Raw genomic sequence first — 15,037 nt, forward strand, 5'->3', positions numbered from 1 at the left:
GTTATTCCAAACAGGCTCGTCTTGCTGATCTCACTCAGAGTCTGAAAGTCTTTGGCATGTGTTTAACAATGTAATAAAAGCGGAGCGCGTAACGAGCCGGTTCAGAGACGCGTGTTATTCCACGCTGTAAAAAATGAACAATTCATTCAGCCTTCATTTGGACATCTTATTTTACTTCTTGACTCGAATGCGTAAAAATGAGGTGATCCCTGATGAAGACTTTACGCTTTGTTTTAATACATCTCTATGTTACAGTAATTTTATTTTTTATTTTATTTTTACCACATTTAAGCCTCAGGCTTGGATCAGCTTGTCTGGTTCAGTCAGACTTTCTTTTTTTTTGCAGCGTAACGCGTCCGGCAACCCTTCCTATCATTCTTCTGATCTCCGGAGAGGAAATGTCGCCTATTGGACGGGCCGCAGGCAAAGGGCGGGATGTAGGGCGTTTCCTTTTAGTGCAACAACAGCGCCGGTCACTCTTGAGTCCTCGGCACATTCACGCTCACATGCACACAAACACACGCGTGCACACGCAGGGCGCAGGCCGGTGAATGTCCAGTTGCTGGAGTCCGGGTTATGGCTCAGTACGGAGCGCAGGCGAGCGTGGCGCTCTCGGACGAGCAGGAATACCTCCAAGCTTATGAGGATGTTTTGGAAAAATATAAAGGTAGGATCAGTGATGACTGGATGTTGGTGAAGAAATTGCTGCTTGACAGTTCAACAAATGACAGCCTGCCCACTCTCTCTCTCTCTCTCTCTCTCTCTCTCTCTCTCTCTCTCTGAGTGTCTTTATCCCATCGGTGGGAAAAGTGGGAATATTTCCTGCATGACATCATGAACTTCAGCAAACCAAGACAAAGGGTTTATTATTGGATAGTGAGGGAATCATTTGTAATGTTTTGTTGGTAAATGGGAACATTTGAAGATTTGCTGATTGCAAAAATATATATATATTGTCAAATTGTGTAAACAGAGAAATCAGGCCTCTTAATTGAGTTAAACATGTAAATTATTTACTTTTAGTTGAGCTAAACATGCAATTTATTTACTTTTAGTTGAGCTAAACATGTAAATTATTTACTTTTAGTTGTAGGCTGATCAGCCACAGCAGCATTGCAATGGTTGATCACCCTATTATCATGACTGAGCGCTGCCTGTGTGAACTATGGGATGTCTCATGTCAGGAAGGACCACGGCAGAGCAAGATGGGGCTTCACGCCGCTCCATGTAGTTCATCCTTTTGGGGTTCATCTCCTAATTGTTGAAAATCCATCACACACAGGAGTCTGAGCTACTCAGCGTCTCTTTGACCGCTTGCTATCTGCAGTTGGGCCTTGGAGCAATGGCGGAGCAGAATTCAAATTGACGGAGCAGTACTTTTAACCCTTTTGTGTTTCTTCCCCCCCCAGAAAGTAAAACCACAACACACAGTGTTCTCAATTGTACTGAGGAAATGGTCATGAGGGGTGTTCTATCAGCTGTTTGAGAGCTGCAAGCCAGGAGGGCCAGTCAGCTGTGGTGGAGGGTTTAAACGCCCTGACTGGAATCACATGACGCATCATCATTAGGAATCTGTAGCTGCCTGCTGGCGGAGGAGCCGTCTCACACATCCAGCTTATCTCCCATGTTTTCTTCTTCTACTTATTAGCAGACTCTGTTTAGTTTAAAGATATAGAGATGTATTTTTTTTTGGAGGAGGTGTTCAACTTCCCTCTAGCTGCAAGAACAATGAACCTCTCAAGGAACGGTAAGGCTTTCTAAAAGCGCTGACGGAGCCTCACAGTAATGCTACTCATTTTTTTGTGTTCTACAGGTAACTCTTTTCTCTCGTCCTGTTACTTGTACGTTAAACTGCCTACTTACTATATGTGTGCTTATTGAGTGGTTCTGACACAAAGCAAAGATCAGCTGGATGTGCTAATCATTACTTTTTTGCAAACTCAGCTTCAGCCCTCTTCTCATCTTGCTCATTTTACGGCGCTCTCTTCATGGCAGAAACAGTTTCTTAATTTCTTAGCATTTATTTAGAAGCCAGTTAAGGAGAGAGGCAGCAAGCTATATATGAACATGATCGATTCATAGTTCTTTTGCACATTTTCCTTTTGAGGAAACCTGTTGTAAGTTAGTTTTTTTATAAGATAATGTATGCGGAGGTAGTTCTTCACAACACCAGAGTAAGCAGAGCAAATCTTTAGCTCTTACCTCCCCTGAAACAAACTTGTCTTTCTGACTTAAACTGGCGTCAAACTGTAAAGACATAATGTTTCTATAAAAGTGTTTCGTTTGCGTCTCCAAACACGAAACATTTTTCTGAAGCTGAACGCTGTCAAGTCTCAGTTGTTATTGTCGCTGAAGTTTTATTTGCAGTGGATGGGATCGCCCGGAGCCCTTCCCTTCAGGAGAGATTTTCATAACAGAGTTCTCAATTGTAACCGAACAAATACCAACACACCAGTAAACACAACAGACACTGGGGCAACAAGACATGGGTTTGGATTGGGGGGGGGGACCTTTTGACTCACGGACCACAATGGGTTCCAAAATTTGACAGAGTGGCCGGGCCAGGAACGGATGGATGGAGTGTTTGTGTGAGCTAATATAAATGACTCAGGAGGGTGTTTTTCTTGTTGTCTGGCTTCATCCCACTGTCATCAAACACCCTCTGAGTGGGTGTGGCTGTCAGGTCAAGAGATCGAATAAAAAAACTGCAGGAGAAGCTGCACAGGCCTCAATGTACAGAGGAGGAGGCACGCCACTGCGTTGAGAAGACGTGTTATATTATTGTAATTTTTATTTTTTTGCGACTCAGCGTACCACGTGAACATTCGTGCAGATCTCACTGCTCAGACTGTGAAAATGCCACTTTAATGAGGCGTTAGCACTAATAATATACCCATTGTGGAATTCTTCTGAGGCAGGATGAATGTCAATGCATGCGGTACAAAAGAGTGTAAATCTGAGTCGAGAGATAAATACCTGGTTTCTTAGACGCACGGAACGGCTAATGACACAGCAGTGGATGTGAGGGTTCACACTGTTCCCTCTGAGCCACGCCGCTAATCGCCCCCTCACAGGAAGGCTATTCAGCGGATTAGATGTTTGGTGCTTTTGGGCGGCTCCTTAAGATGTAACATGGCATAAGTTTTCACAAGATGTAATGTACAGCTGGACACACATGAGATTGTTTTATTGAGAGGATTGAATTCAAGCTAAAGACACATTATAATTGTTTTTAATGGCCAAACACATTTTTGACACAGCTGTGTTCAGGAACACTGCAGAGATAGGAATGAATAGAAACCGAAGGATCCTCGCTAAAGCTAAATCTGTGACACTGCACTCCTGCCCATGAGCGAGTCGCCCAAAAATACATTTGTCCTCAATTTAATATGACAAGTGGAAACGATCTCTGATATAAGATCAGTATTTGTGGCTCTTAAGCACGACGCGTTGTCGTTGTTGGAGGTTTGTTTCGTGTCAGGAGAATCAAGTGTTATCCATGTCCAGCATGGGACAGTCTCTGCAATAGAAGGGTGTGGTCTGTCTGCATTACAATTTAATCTGATTTTATAATATGAATTACTGTGGACAGATTAAGAAAGTGGATGATAATCAAGATTAGACAACGTTCAAGTGTTGCTTTCATCACCGAACCTGTCGACGAGAGAGCTTTGCGTGTGTTTTTTTGCACAGTCATTGCCTTTGTCCATCCTCCTGCCCAACCCTTCTATGTCGACAGCCCACTCATCACATTCAGATGGCCCGGCGGCCCACACACACACACACACACGCACGCACACACTCGCACACACAGGCTTGGTCTGTGGAATCTGCGACTCTACAAAAGACACTTTGTTGTCCGGCAGCAGTGCCAACAGGACCTGGACATGTGTTGACTTGACGATAGTTACACTCGTTTTCTGATTTCTTTTTTTTTACTGAGATTTGAACTTTTTGCAGCCACACATTAGGAAATCAGTCCAAACCTGACTCGGCTCACAGATTAACATTCGCACACACTGTTAGCCATTGTTGCCTTATGGTTCACTGACCACGCTTCACATGTCTAGATTCTACATAATTGTTAAGACCTGTTAAATGAAAACACAGAGAGTTAAATTTTTAGTGCTTTTAACAGATTTCACCTTGATGTTTTCTCTGATTAGCATATCAGTTGATTTTTATGGATAAATGAGAACAATGCCTTTATTTGATCATAAATGTCTACCTGATTTACAAAGTTTTATGCAAACATCAAAATGTTAAAAATCAAATCCTTACATAGTAAATACTGGACAATACTGGATAACGGTCAACACCGGTCCAAGCCCTTCTTTGAAAACGAGAATCATCTTTATCCGAACCAGTGGAGCGCTCAGAAAGCCTTTTACAGCTCCATCAGTCCGCAGCTGCAGAAACACGCCTGTGTTTTATTTACTGTGTGTTTTTTAATCCTCTTAGATTTTGCACATTGTGAAGTATGCATTCTATGTCCATCTGGAATACATTTGATTGACTTGTTTGCAGTTAATGTAGTTTAACTGCGTCTGCTAAACGGCTTGCGGTTGTGGATATAAATGTTGTATTTATTTGCTGTCATAGTGACGGGAAGGCCGGCATGACTGAAACTCATTCCGCAGCTTCGCTTCGCTCATCTGGCATGAGATCATCTTGCACACGTTTGTCCCACCCCTGACTCATACTCTGTAGCCTTTCCTGTCTATCTCTCCAGCAGCACCACCCTTCTCTCCTGAATGCAGCAAATGCTGGGAAGTGATCCCGTATCTGCACTAGTGCAGCTTTCCTTTCGCCACCATTTCATAGGAGGCCACGAAAGCAAGGCGTTCCGTCTGTTCCATCCATTGTGATTGTGTTGAGTTTAAAGTTATGTGAGAACGGCGGCTATATTCATATATCAAGTCTGATATCAGCTGTAACTTCAGAAGAATCAGAAGTCAGTGAGGAATCATGTAAATATATGGATGGCTAAGAGAATTAAAGTACAAAACCAAATACAAGCGAGGTGGAAAAACTCTAAAATATACATTTATTAAGAATACCTCCGTAAATCCAGGAGCATTGTGGTTGATGCAATGTGAGAAAGGCAGAGGAGGCCCAGAACTGGCCTAATCATTTCATTTTGGAGTTTTGTTCTCTATAAATTGTATGAAAATGATTCGATAGCATTTGTTCAAAATGCTATCGCACGTCACAGAAAACATGCCCTATTACTCTCAAAACTACTTCAGAATGATGATGTGATTGTAATTGATGTTTAGTGGGGGAAAAGGACAATAAAACTTATTATGGTTCCACTTAACAGAAATGTCCAGTCAAGAAAGGCTTTGTCTGAAAATGAATGAATTCCCAACATGGCCTCCGATCGCAGTTCTGAGCTTCGGGCGGATCCGCTCTGCAATAATAGTGTAACTGGAGTCATAAACATTTAGCTGCATTTTATTCTGTTTTAATATGTGTAAATGTAGAAAAACACGTTCACAGGATAACATTTAAATAGAAAATTCTTCATAATCTGAATTTGAGTCTGCGGACAAAGGCGGATTTCCTCCTTTGGACAAATACTTATTTATTCACATGTGACAGTTGCAGCTGTTGTAGACGTGGGAGCTTCGACTGGAGTGTTAGCAGCTCTCTCTCTCTCTCTCTCTCTCTCTCTCTCTGTGTGTGTGTGTGTGTGTTCCTATTTGGAAGTGTATGTCCCATTAGGTCATTAATGCTCCCCCCCCCCACCCCTTAAGTGTGCTGAGTGCTTTTTTTTTGGTAGCATTAGCTGGTATAGGTCTGCCGTCACCGCCATCCTCCAATTGCTTTACTTCAATATTTTAACGTCATTTACAACCTGAAACACAATATTACTATTTTCAGTAATATTACTATAGGAGACACACAGTAAAAATAATTCCAATATTAGACAGTATTTTCTCTCTGCTGCAGTTTTATAGTTTTATTCATTCGTAGTTTCAGGGGAAACAATGATGACGGAGAGAGAAAAAAAAAACGGCTCATGCTTTTCCTCTTCAGTGTGTCTGTTATTCACTTTCTCTGGAAATGTCATATAAAAGATAACAATAATATCCACAATGGTGCCTTTTCTTTACCTGTGAACAAAGAACAATGCCTGGGAGGATGGCTGTAAAGGCTGGGCAGCCTGTGTCGTTTACTGAGCTGTTCCAGCCACATATTTCAGGTGCTGCCCTGCCTGTTTGCGACGGATGCCTGTAGTAAAGAATGATAAAAATGCACCTGCTCTTGTATTATTGTTTACTTCCTATCCCGGTGACACGATGACTACATGGCTTTTTCAATGCACTGGAAGAAGGTTTGTGCTGAGTCATCACTTCTGTGAGCAACACGTACCAACCTTACATAGCTACTAATAGTGATACTGTTATTATTATTGCTATGTTATTGCTATTGTGTTATTATAAGACCTCCTTTTAATTAATTCTGACCTAATGTGTCATTAGTTTACACTTGGTTCTGTCGTTCATTGCTTTAATTATCTTCGTTATTCTACCAAACTGATAAGAGCTGAGCCAAACAGTACAGACAGTAACCTCGGCGTGCATTTTGAAATGCCTTCCACTGCCGCGCAACACACAGCCTCCACAAAACAAATCAGAGGTAACACGTGCCTTTGCTAAGTGAGCTGCTTGTTCAGCGAGCGTTGAACTAGAATGTTCAGCGAGTTCTCGTCTCCGCCTGGAAGCTTGAGGGCTTTTCAGTCGAGTCTTTATTGCTGCTTTAATTTCCCTCCGTGCGAGGTCAAGAGGATTACATAGGCGAGGTTTTGATTGCTAGGACTTTCTTTTTTGACTCTGCTCAGAATGTGAGGATATTTTAAGAGAATATCAAAGACTAACACTGCAGACGAACACAGGATTGAGGTAACCTTTGCAATGAAGGCCGTCACTAAGTGGGGCAGATGATTTGGCCTGACGTTGCAGGGGCAGGGAGGTTTAGGGTTGTTTCTATTTATACTCAGGCACTCTGCGGGGGGCTACAAATAAGTGTCAGCAGCTCTACGTATGTTTGCTGGTCTGCTGCATGTGGTTGACTCTTGGTCGTGGGCTCACACAGAAGCCACAATAACTGTGTAGTATCATCAGTAAGATTGATGATGTTGCTTGACATCATTGTTTAAAAATAATAATAATAAAAAAAATAGAGCACTTGCTGAACATTATAGTCTCTGCGAATAATTACTGAAGATGGTTTAGTTAAGTCTAGTTTCTGCTTCATTACTACCAGTTTCTATTCACTTTATGGTGTAAATGTGAACTTTTAAAGGAGGCTTTAATAACAGCTCTTTTATCCAGACAGAGCCTGAGGCTTTGAATGTTTGAGTTGAAATGACATATGAGATGCAGGCAAGTCAGACAAGCTTTCACAATCCCTCAAATTGAACCATTGTAGGTAACAGGTGTCTGCTTAACACATGCCAAAGCACCCAGACCTGCCAAATACCTGACACTGAAGGGAGAACGTAGAATCAGCAAAAATGAAAATGATGTCAATATTCTTCACCATTCAAAACAGTCTAAATAAGTGTTTTCAGTAAAATAAGTGCTGTATGCAGCTCCAGCTTTGAATCAGTTGCCACAATTGAGAGTATATTCACAATTTCTTTTTTTTTTTTTAAATAGGTAGAAAACATGTCTAAATCCCAAAATAGAGAATGTGTGTTGTTTTTTAGTTTAGTCTTTAATTATGCTTTCATGTTATGCCCGCTGAGCGTTCCGGTCTGGATTGACCCCGAGCCAGAGTTCATGCCTCATGTTTATTATCATGAAGTCCTCTAGAGGGCAGCATTCTATCAAAGGCTCAGTCTCAGCACATCCACAGCTGCTTCCTGTGTCTGCTTCTGTTTGTAATGCTGCTGTCAACGCTCTGCGACGTTTTTTTTTCTTTTTACACCATCTGTCCAGCGGCTGATGTTGTGTCTGTGGGGTTGGCCTGGGTGTAATATGTGAAGTGCAGTCGTCTATAGCTGGCCTCTGTTTCATTCAGCTCTGTCCTGTGATGCTGGACAGTTTCCTTGACGACTGGCCGCTCATCCGTTCTATTTTAATGCATCGCTCACTTGAGGTTTAGATATTTTGCAGCAAAGACCTGCTGAAAGTTAATGAGTGTCTTTCTCATTGGTGGAAGAGCTTTATTTCTCTGCTGTGTCTTGCGGAGGCAGATCCAATGACACAGCAGCACTGCTGATAAATATAACCACTATTACAGATTCTCATTGATCTATGGCTTCTTGTCAGACTTTGAGCCACGTGTAGAACATCAAGCAAAATTGGAGACGGATCAACCCACCCTCTAATTCTCTGCAGCTTTGTCACTCACTATTTTTTAGAGGAACTGAATGTAAAACTCTGCAGAGAATAATAATAATAATGCAGAGCTCCAACTTATCCTTGAAATGCATGCACCTTTGCTGTAAGAGGATTAAACGGCCCACAATAATAAAAAGGACAATGTGAGCATACAGTATATGTCACTATCATGTGTATTTTAATGCCATTAGGAACTGAAACTTCTTGACTACCCTTTATTTTAATCTTGCATCCTGACGTCAGACGCTTACAAGATGACATGACTGTAGCCTAGAGATTTACAATCCCATATCTCAGGACAGAAACGCTGCATATCTATCCTACTTTGATGGAAGTGATCAGTATAATGAACATGCAATAAATATAAAAACACTCAGCGGAACAATTTCCATAGAACCATAACTGCTTTTTTTTTTTTCCCAGTTGAATCATGAAGGTTTGTTTTCTCCTAGTCGCCTCATCAGTTGCGCAACTGGGATATGATTATTGGAAAACACATCCACGCGTAATAACCTCTACTGCTCAAGTTACGCTTGTAGAGATGTTGCGTAATAATGCAAAAGTGCTTCATATATTCCGTCTTAAATGAACTGGCTGCATCCTGAAAGAGAACACTTGATTTATTTCTGGTGGTTTCGAGTACTGCTGTGAGATAAACACCAAACTGATACGGAAAGTAAAAATGGTGAGCAGCCACGGAAAACCTGACGGGACTCGTTCTGGATACTTCAGGAGAAACAGAGTCGCGGCTGCACTAGAGGCAGGAAAACTAAGAAACGGAGGAGACTGACGCTGTTTCCTCAGTCACTCGTCCACATGGCATCCGTCTTCCTGAACCACAACCCTGGTGAAAGCCCTCGGGAGCCAGTGCCGAGGATGAAGAGCCTGTTAGAGACGGAGAGGGAGTGCAGGGCTTACCTGGTGACTCTAATGTGCTGCATGGGTTGGTGTCAATCTCACTGCTCCTTGAACGTTTCGTTTTGTCTGTGCTTGTTCATTATCATTGATTGAAGGCATAATGTGATGTACTGTTAGTCCTGTAGGCAAAAAAAAAAAAAGTAGCCTTGGAGAAAATGTGATTTAGCCAGCAGCTCATTGGTAAAGTTTCTAATGTGCCTGCGGCATCTTTTGTTCATTGAGAGGACTCGTAGAAGCTACGAAATGAGTCACGGCTCTGGTAAATGCCCTGAATCAGGCTTTGGGCTGACGTAGAATAGAACAGTTGCTGATCATTTTGAATAGAAAAACGAGGTATGTGTTTTTCCTTTACTTTAAACTCAAATTGAAACTGAAAGGGCTTTAGTTTGCTGTGGTGACGGGTAGAAAAAAACACACACTGGGTCAAGAGCATGGAGGAGCGAGGGATGCCATTTCAGCCTGTGGTAAACAACCATCTTTTTAGCCACTTGGTTCTTGTGGTCTTCACATGTCTCTAACTTTCTTTCTTTTTTCAAGATGTCAATCTACACCTAAACTATTTATTTATAAGGAACACTGCACATGAACTGTGCCAAAGCAAATGACTGTAACGCATGCTACCAGGCGTAATATTTCCTAACAGGCTATAAATAAAACAGCTGCATACAAACCAGAAATAGATTTGTCTACTTATGTCTTTTTAAAAATAAAATAGCTTTTAAAGTTCTAAGATTATTCACTGGATGTCTTTTCTGTCTTATCTCCAGATGAAAGAGACAGAGTGCAAAAGAAAACGTTCACAAAGTGGATAAATCAGCATCTGATGAAGGTAAGAAGTGACACGCAATGGTTGCTTCCTACTTTTGTCCCTGTCATCATGTCACATTTCTGTATTTGACAACTGACCTGAACTCACATTCATCACATGCATTCATATGGAAGCAGGTATTCATTTGCACGTGAAAATGAAACCTCTGCAGCAGTCAGCGGCCACGTCCCTCTATTAGAAACAATCCTTTAGAGAATAATTGGCAGTGACATCTCTAAACACTTGTTTGGTCGTAACCTGTTAACATTCCTCCGAGATATTATCGACGCTCATTAAAAGCCATTCAGCCGTGCTGGTGTGCCGCTGCAGAGACAGGGTGTCTTCTGTTGGCAAATGAATTTGGTTACTTTGGCACTGCATCTGTCTGTGGAATTTAATGGGACCTTTAGCAGACTGACAAGTGTTGGCATGTCTCATTTGCTGTGAGATTAAAATGAGGAAATCACTAGCTGAGATTACCGTGCAGCCTTGTAATTGATTGGTTTCATGCATCAGATGTAGCCTATGTGAGTCATGGCTATGGAACCCTGTGAACTGGGCATCCTCCCAGGAAACAGATAAAAAACAAAAGACTCAGATATATAAAATCAGTGTCTTAATGAGCAACAAAGTGATGATAAATATTAATATTTGTTTGTTTGGTCTGTAATCCATATTGACCAATGAGAAGCACAGGACAATTAAACGGGAAATCACCCCCCCCCCCCGTTTCGTGTTTTTCTTTGTATGATACTTTTTTCTTTCAAGAGTCAACACTGATTATTTCCTGACATGTCACTGCTGGCATCAGGTCCAAACTCAAAAAGCATACTGCAGTTTAATTTATGAGCAGACGCCTGCAGAACTAATAGCATTCCCACCAGTTTAGCAGTGTTTAGCAGTGTGTTAAGCGGTGAATGCTCAGTCTCTTATTGCATTAATGCCATTATCAAGTAAAAACTACTTTACAGATAACATTATTTTTATTAAACCTTTTTCATATTAATAAATATTAAGTTTTCATTTAAATATTTTCATTTTTTCCCCCACAATTTGAGCTTGATTTCTGGAGGTCTACCACATGGTCAATGAGAAATTGGTGCTGAGTAATAGTTATGGCGGGGGGTATGCTTTGCTGTCCCAATAACATAAGGGCGCAGTTCTATTTTGGCTCCACAGCTGTGGCTGCTATCTGGGATTAGAGCGATGAAAACCCTGTGTGAAAGCAGGTCAGCAGGAGGCCAGGGGCTTTCAGAGGCCTGGTATTTAGGACAGGAAGGCGAGGAGGAGAACGGACACACGGTTGAGTTCTGTGAGAGGGTGTTACAATGAGACGATAACTCAGTGAACTATGAGGGAACAACAGCAATACCACGCTTGATGCAAAATGACTAACACAGGTTTTTTTTTTCTAAATCTGGGATCAAACAGAAGATGAAACTTTGCAGTTCCTGTATGTCAGGCGTGAGAGTATGGGAGACGCTCATGGTTCCCAGTGTGATCCTCAAAGAGCTGCACTTTCCTCCAGTTTAGATTACAAACCAATTACTACTGATATAACGAGCAGCATTCAATGAAAGGTTGTGTCACCATCGTAGCATGTTGGCTCACCCTTTGCTGTCTGCTTCTCATCTAGGTACGCAAGCATATCAGCGACCTTTATGAAGACCTGCGAGATGGACATAACCTGATATCGCTGCTGGAGGTCTTGTCTGGAGACACTTTGGTGAGTTAAACTTGTTTCACTCGCTGAAGCTTTAGTGCTTAGATTCCCTTAAGAGACAGTTAAACAAAGTTATGCAACGTTGACGGATGTTTGGTACTCTGGTGTTTTTGTGATGGTGCTAAGTTGCTAGAACAGTTTTCATTGAGATTGGTCATGAAATCATAAAACACTCGGATTGTCATAAGACACAAGTGAGGAATCTGCCCCCCCCCCCCCTCTTGTCGAGCCATCTGTCTCCACTCGGAGTTTATTTTCCTCCTTTTCACTTTTGCAACTGATAGTGGAAATCAATTTAAATGTCAATTCCAATCAATTTGACCAGACTTGGACAAATAATCAACATTAATAGACCCTGCATCATATTTATATGGTTGTCGTGGCGATTTAAAATCATTATAGCCATGAGCAGAACAGGAATCTGTGCTGTGACAGTCATTAAAACACAGAGAGATCACTGTAACGGGAATGATTTCATGAAACCGCTAATTAACTCTGTTCAAACTTGATTGGTGACTCAATTCATTTGAGGCTGTTTGGTTCCATGTGTGGGAATTCTCCTGAGAAGCTAGGTGGCTAAATCCTTTTGCAAATATCAGCGTGGCAATGCACTGCATTTATCACGCTTTACATCTATTATTTTTATCACATGGTATTATTATGTTTATAAATGTAGAAAAACTAACTTGAAAGTAATTTTTTTGTTGTACTGAAGCCACGTGTCTGTTTTTTGTGCCAAATGTAATTCAAAACTGAGGTTTAAACAGAATTAGCAGTGTCATTGTTACTAACTAATAGATTGTCTGTATGAATTTAAACACAAATGTGGCTTTGTAACAGGACCATATAAATACTACAGTATATGTAAAGCCTTTCTTGCTTGATCCTGGAGAAGGTGCGGGGGCCCACGCTGTCTGTAGGACAGGTCATGTGTGCTGACCCTCACTTATACACGTCAGGGCAGGCAGCTGCTCAGAGTATGCGGCTGCAGAGACCACCGGACTGCTGCTTGTTTCCTGTGTTATTCTTGGTTAACGTGTCCGAAGTAAGATAATCCATAATGGCATCATGCTCTGATGGCCCTTACCGTATTAAAACTGCATGTATTCCTGTGTGAGGTGCGTCATTCATTGGCTACTCCAGCGTGACTAACTCTCATCCTCTAAGTGGCCTTTTATTTTTTCCACGTTACATCCTGTCTCCCTCTCCTTACCCACTCTTCTGTTGTCCATTCTTCAATTGGTTCCTATCCATTGTCTAATGTCCTTTGATTTGGCCGCCATGTCTTCCTTTCTTCCCCATGTGTTGCCTTATCGGTGATAAGCCAAGGGAGCGTGATTTTCTGAAGACATTGCGGTTGGTGAGTGGGACAGAAGCATGTGCAGTTGAGCAGCATGGAGACACGGTGGATGATGATGATGATAAGGGGGTACGTGTGGCTTCCCCCCCTCCTCACCCCACCGCTTGTTTTTTTTTTACAAACTAATACCATCTGTGTCATAGAAATATAAATAATGTGTTCTAGTAATTGATGTTATTTATAAAGATAATTCATAAATATCATACCTAACAATTAAAGTGTTCAATGATCTGCCTGTTATCTGCGTCTGCACCAGGTATGAAACGGGGCTACATGGATGCTCTCTAATCAGTCTGAGAGTTTTATCATGTGGCTAATTTCTACTGTTTCACCTCGTTGAACAGCCAACGTGTCACAGAGAGGCTGAAAGACAAAGCTAGTCAAAAAAAGAAAAGGCAAAGCTGTAAAGTGGAGCTGGAGAGGAAATATTTATCTCTGCAATTTAATTTATTCTTTCTTCATTGTACAAATGTTTCATTCCAATATTGATATATTCATTCATTTTTAATAATATTATGTTGTGAATAACAGATTTCTATATTTGAAACTGTTTGAATTTTAGTTTAGGCTATTATTGTTTCTAATGTAATTTATATGATTACTTAAACAATTTTATTATTTACAATACAGTTCTAATTAAACATAAAATAATTAACAACGTTTTTATTTAATGTCTTTGTTTATAGATTATTTATCTGACTGGTAAATTAATTCTTTGCTTTTTAAAATAAATCAAATAATTAGCTATTAATTAATTAAATATTTTATTGTTTTCCTTGACATTTGTGGTCCTTTTAGTGTGTGTGTGTGGGTGTCTAGGTGTGTGTGTGTGTGTTAACAGGAGTGTAGAAATAATCCTGCTGCATCCTTTCAGAGGGCTACATTATCGCTTTGGTAAATTATCTAGATTTTCTAAGGCTTAGTATTATTTTTCCTTTTCCCAATCCTACTAATTCTGTAATTTCAGCTCAAAATTATGAATTACAATGTTGCTCAAATTGTGAGATGATGATGATGATGATGATAAACGTGCATGTGATCAGAAAAATCAGTTAGCTTCTGGCTCAAATCTTCCTTTTAAATGTATATTTAAGAGGGAAAAGACACAAGTCAACAGATTTGCCACAATTGACCATGAAAAGTCTTTGAAATATGCAATAATAAATTGGAATGAAAATTGCCCATGACGCTTGTGTCTTTATGCCCAGCTCACACGCCGTGCCCGTCATTGCATGGTGAGCGCCAGGATGCTATTCCTCTACTGCTTTTAGGTGTTCTGCTATTTTGAAGATGTGAATGAGATTCACTGAGGTAAAGCTGTGGGAGGAGTAATAAAAGTTGTTTCCTCGCTGTGCTTCACTCTCAAGCGGCTGAACGCAGCACAGGTCTTTAGCTGTCGTTGCACCCGCCCTTCAAATCATTTTCCATTTCGTGACCTCATGCTGTGGCTCCTGACTGACCTCGTGCATTCCTTTGCAACTTTCAGATGAGTTCTGTTAATGTACATTTAGTTCATTACGCGGTAAGAGTAAAATATACATTTTGGAAAATGCTCTGTATGTGCAGTCTTTGTTTGAGTTTGGACAAATGGCCTCACTCCTTGTGGGCAGCGTTTATTTGTTCTTTTAAGTCTCAACTTCACCAGATCAGCGGGTAAGAACACGGGCGCATGTCCAGAATTGTCTCGGGTACTAGTAAACTATTTAAAATCCTCTGATGCTGCGAAGAACCCTGATTGCCATTCATGGGCCCTCTTTCCTATTTCTGCAGCCTCGAGAGAGGGGGAGGATGCGCTTCCACAGACTCCAGAACGTTCAAATAGCACTGGATTATTTAAAGAGGCGGCAGGTATGGATCAATTCACATCCACACAA

At 41.1% G+C, this 15,037-nt stretch overlaps 1 protein-coding gene across 1 annotated transcript in view; it reads left to right on the plus strand.

Annotated features, from left to right (window-relative positions):
• The first annotated feature begins 576 nt into the window (after positions 1-576).
• The window catches only part of LOC137912904 (dystonin-like), a 73,048-nt gene continuing 58,587 nt past the window's right edge, over positions 577-15,037 (plus strand). The window contains exons 1-4 of the mRNA XM_068757030.1: positions 577-667; positions 10,040-10,101; positions 11,717-11,806; positions 14,934-15,011. Of these exons, the coding sequence (XP_068613131.1) occupies positions 577-667; positions 10,040-10,101; positions 11,717-11,806; positions 14,934-15,011 (321 nt within the window). The remainder of the gene's footprint in view (positions 668-10,039; positions 10,102-11,716; positions 11,807-14,933; positions 15,012-15,037) is intronic.

This window comes from Brachionichthys hirsutus, unplaced genomic scaffold (assembly GCF_040956055.1).
Source record: "Brachionichthys hirsutus isolate HB-005 unplaced genomic scaffold, CSIRO-AGI_Bhir_v1 contig_797, whole genome shotgun sequence".
Lineage (NCBI taxonomy): Eukaryota > Metazoa > Chordata > Actinopteri > Lophiiformes > Brachionichthyidae > Brachionichthys > Brachionichthys hirsutus.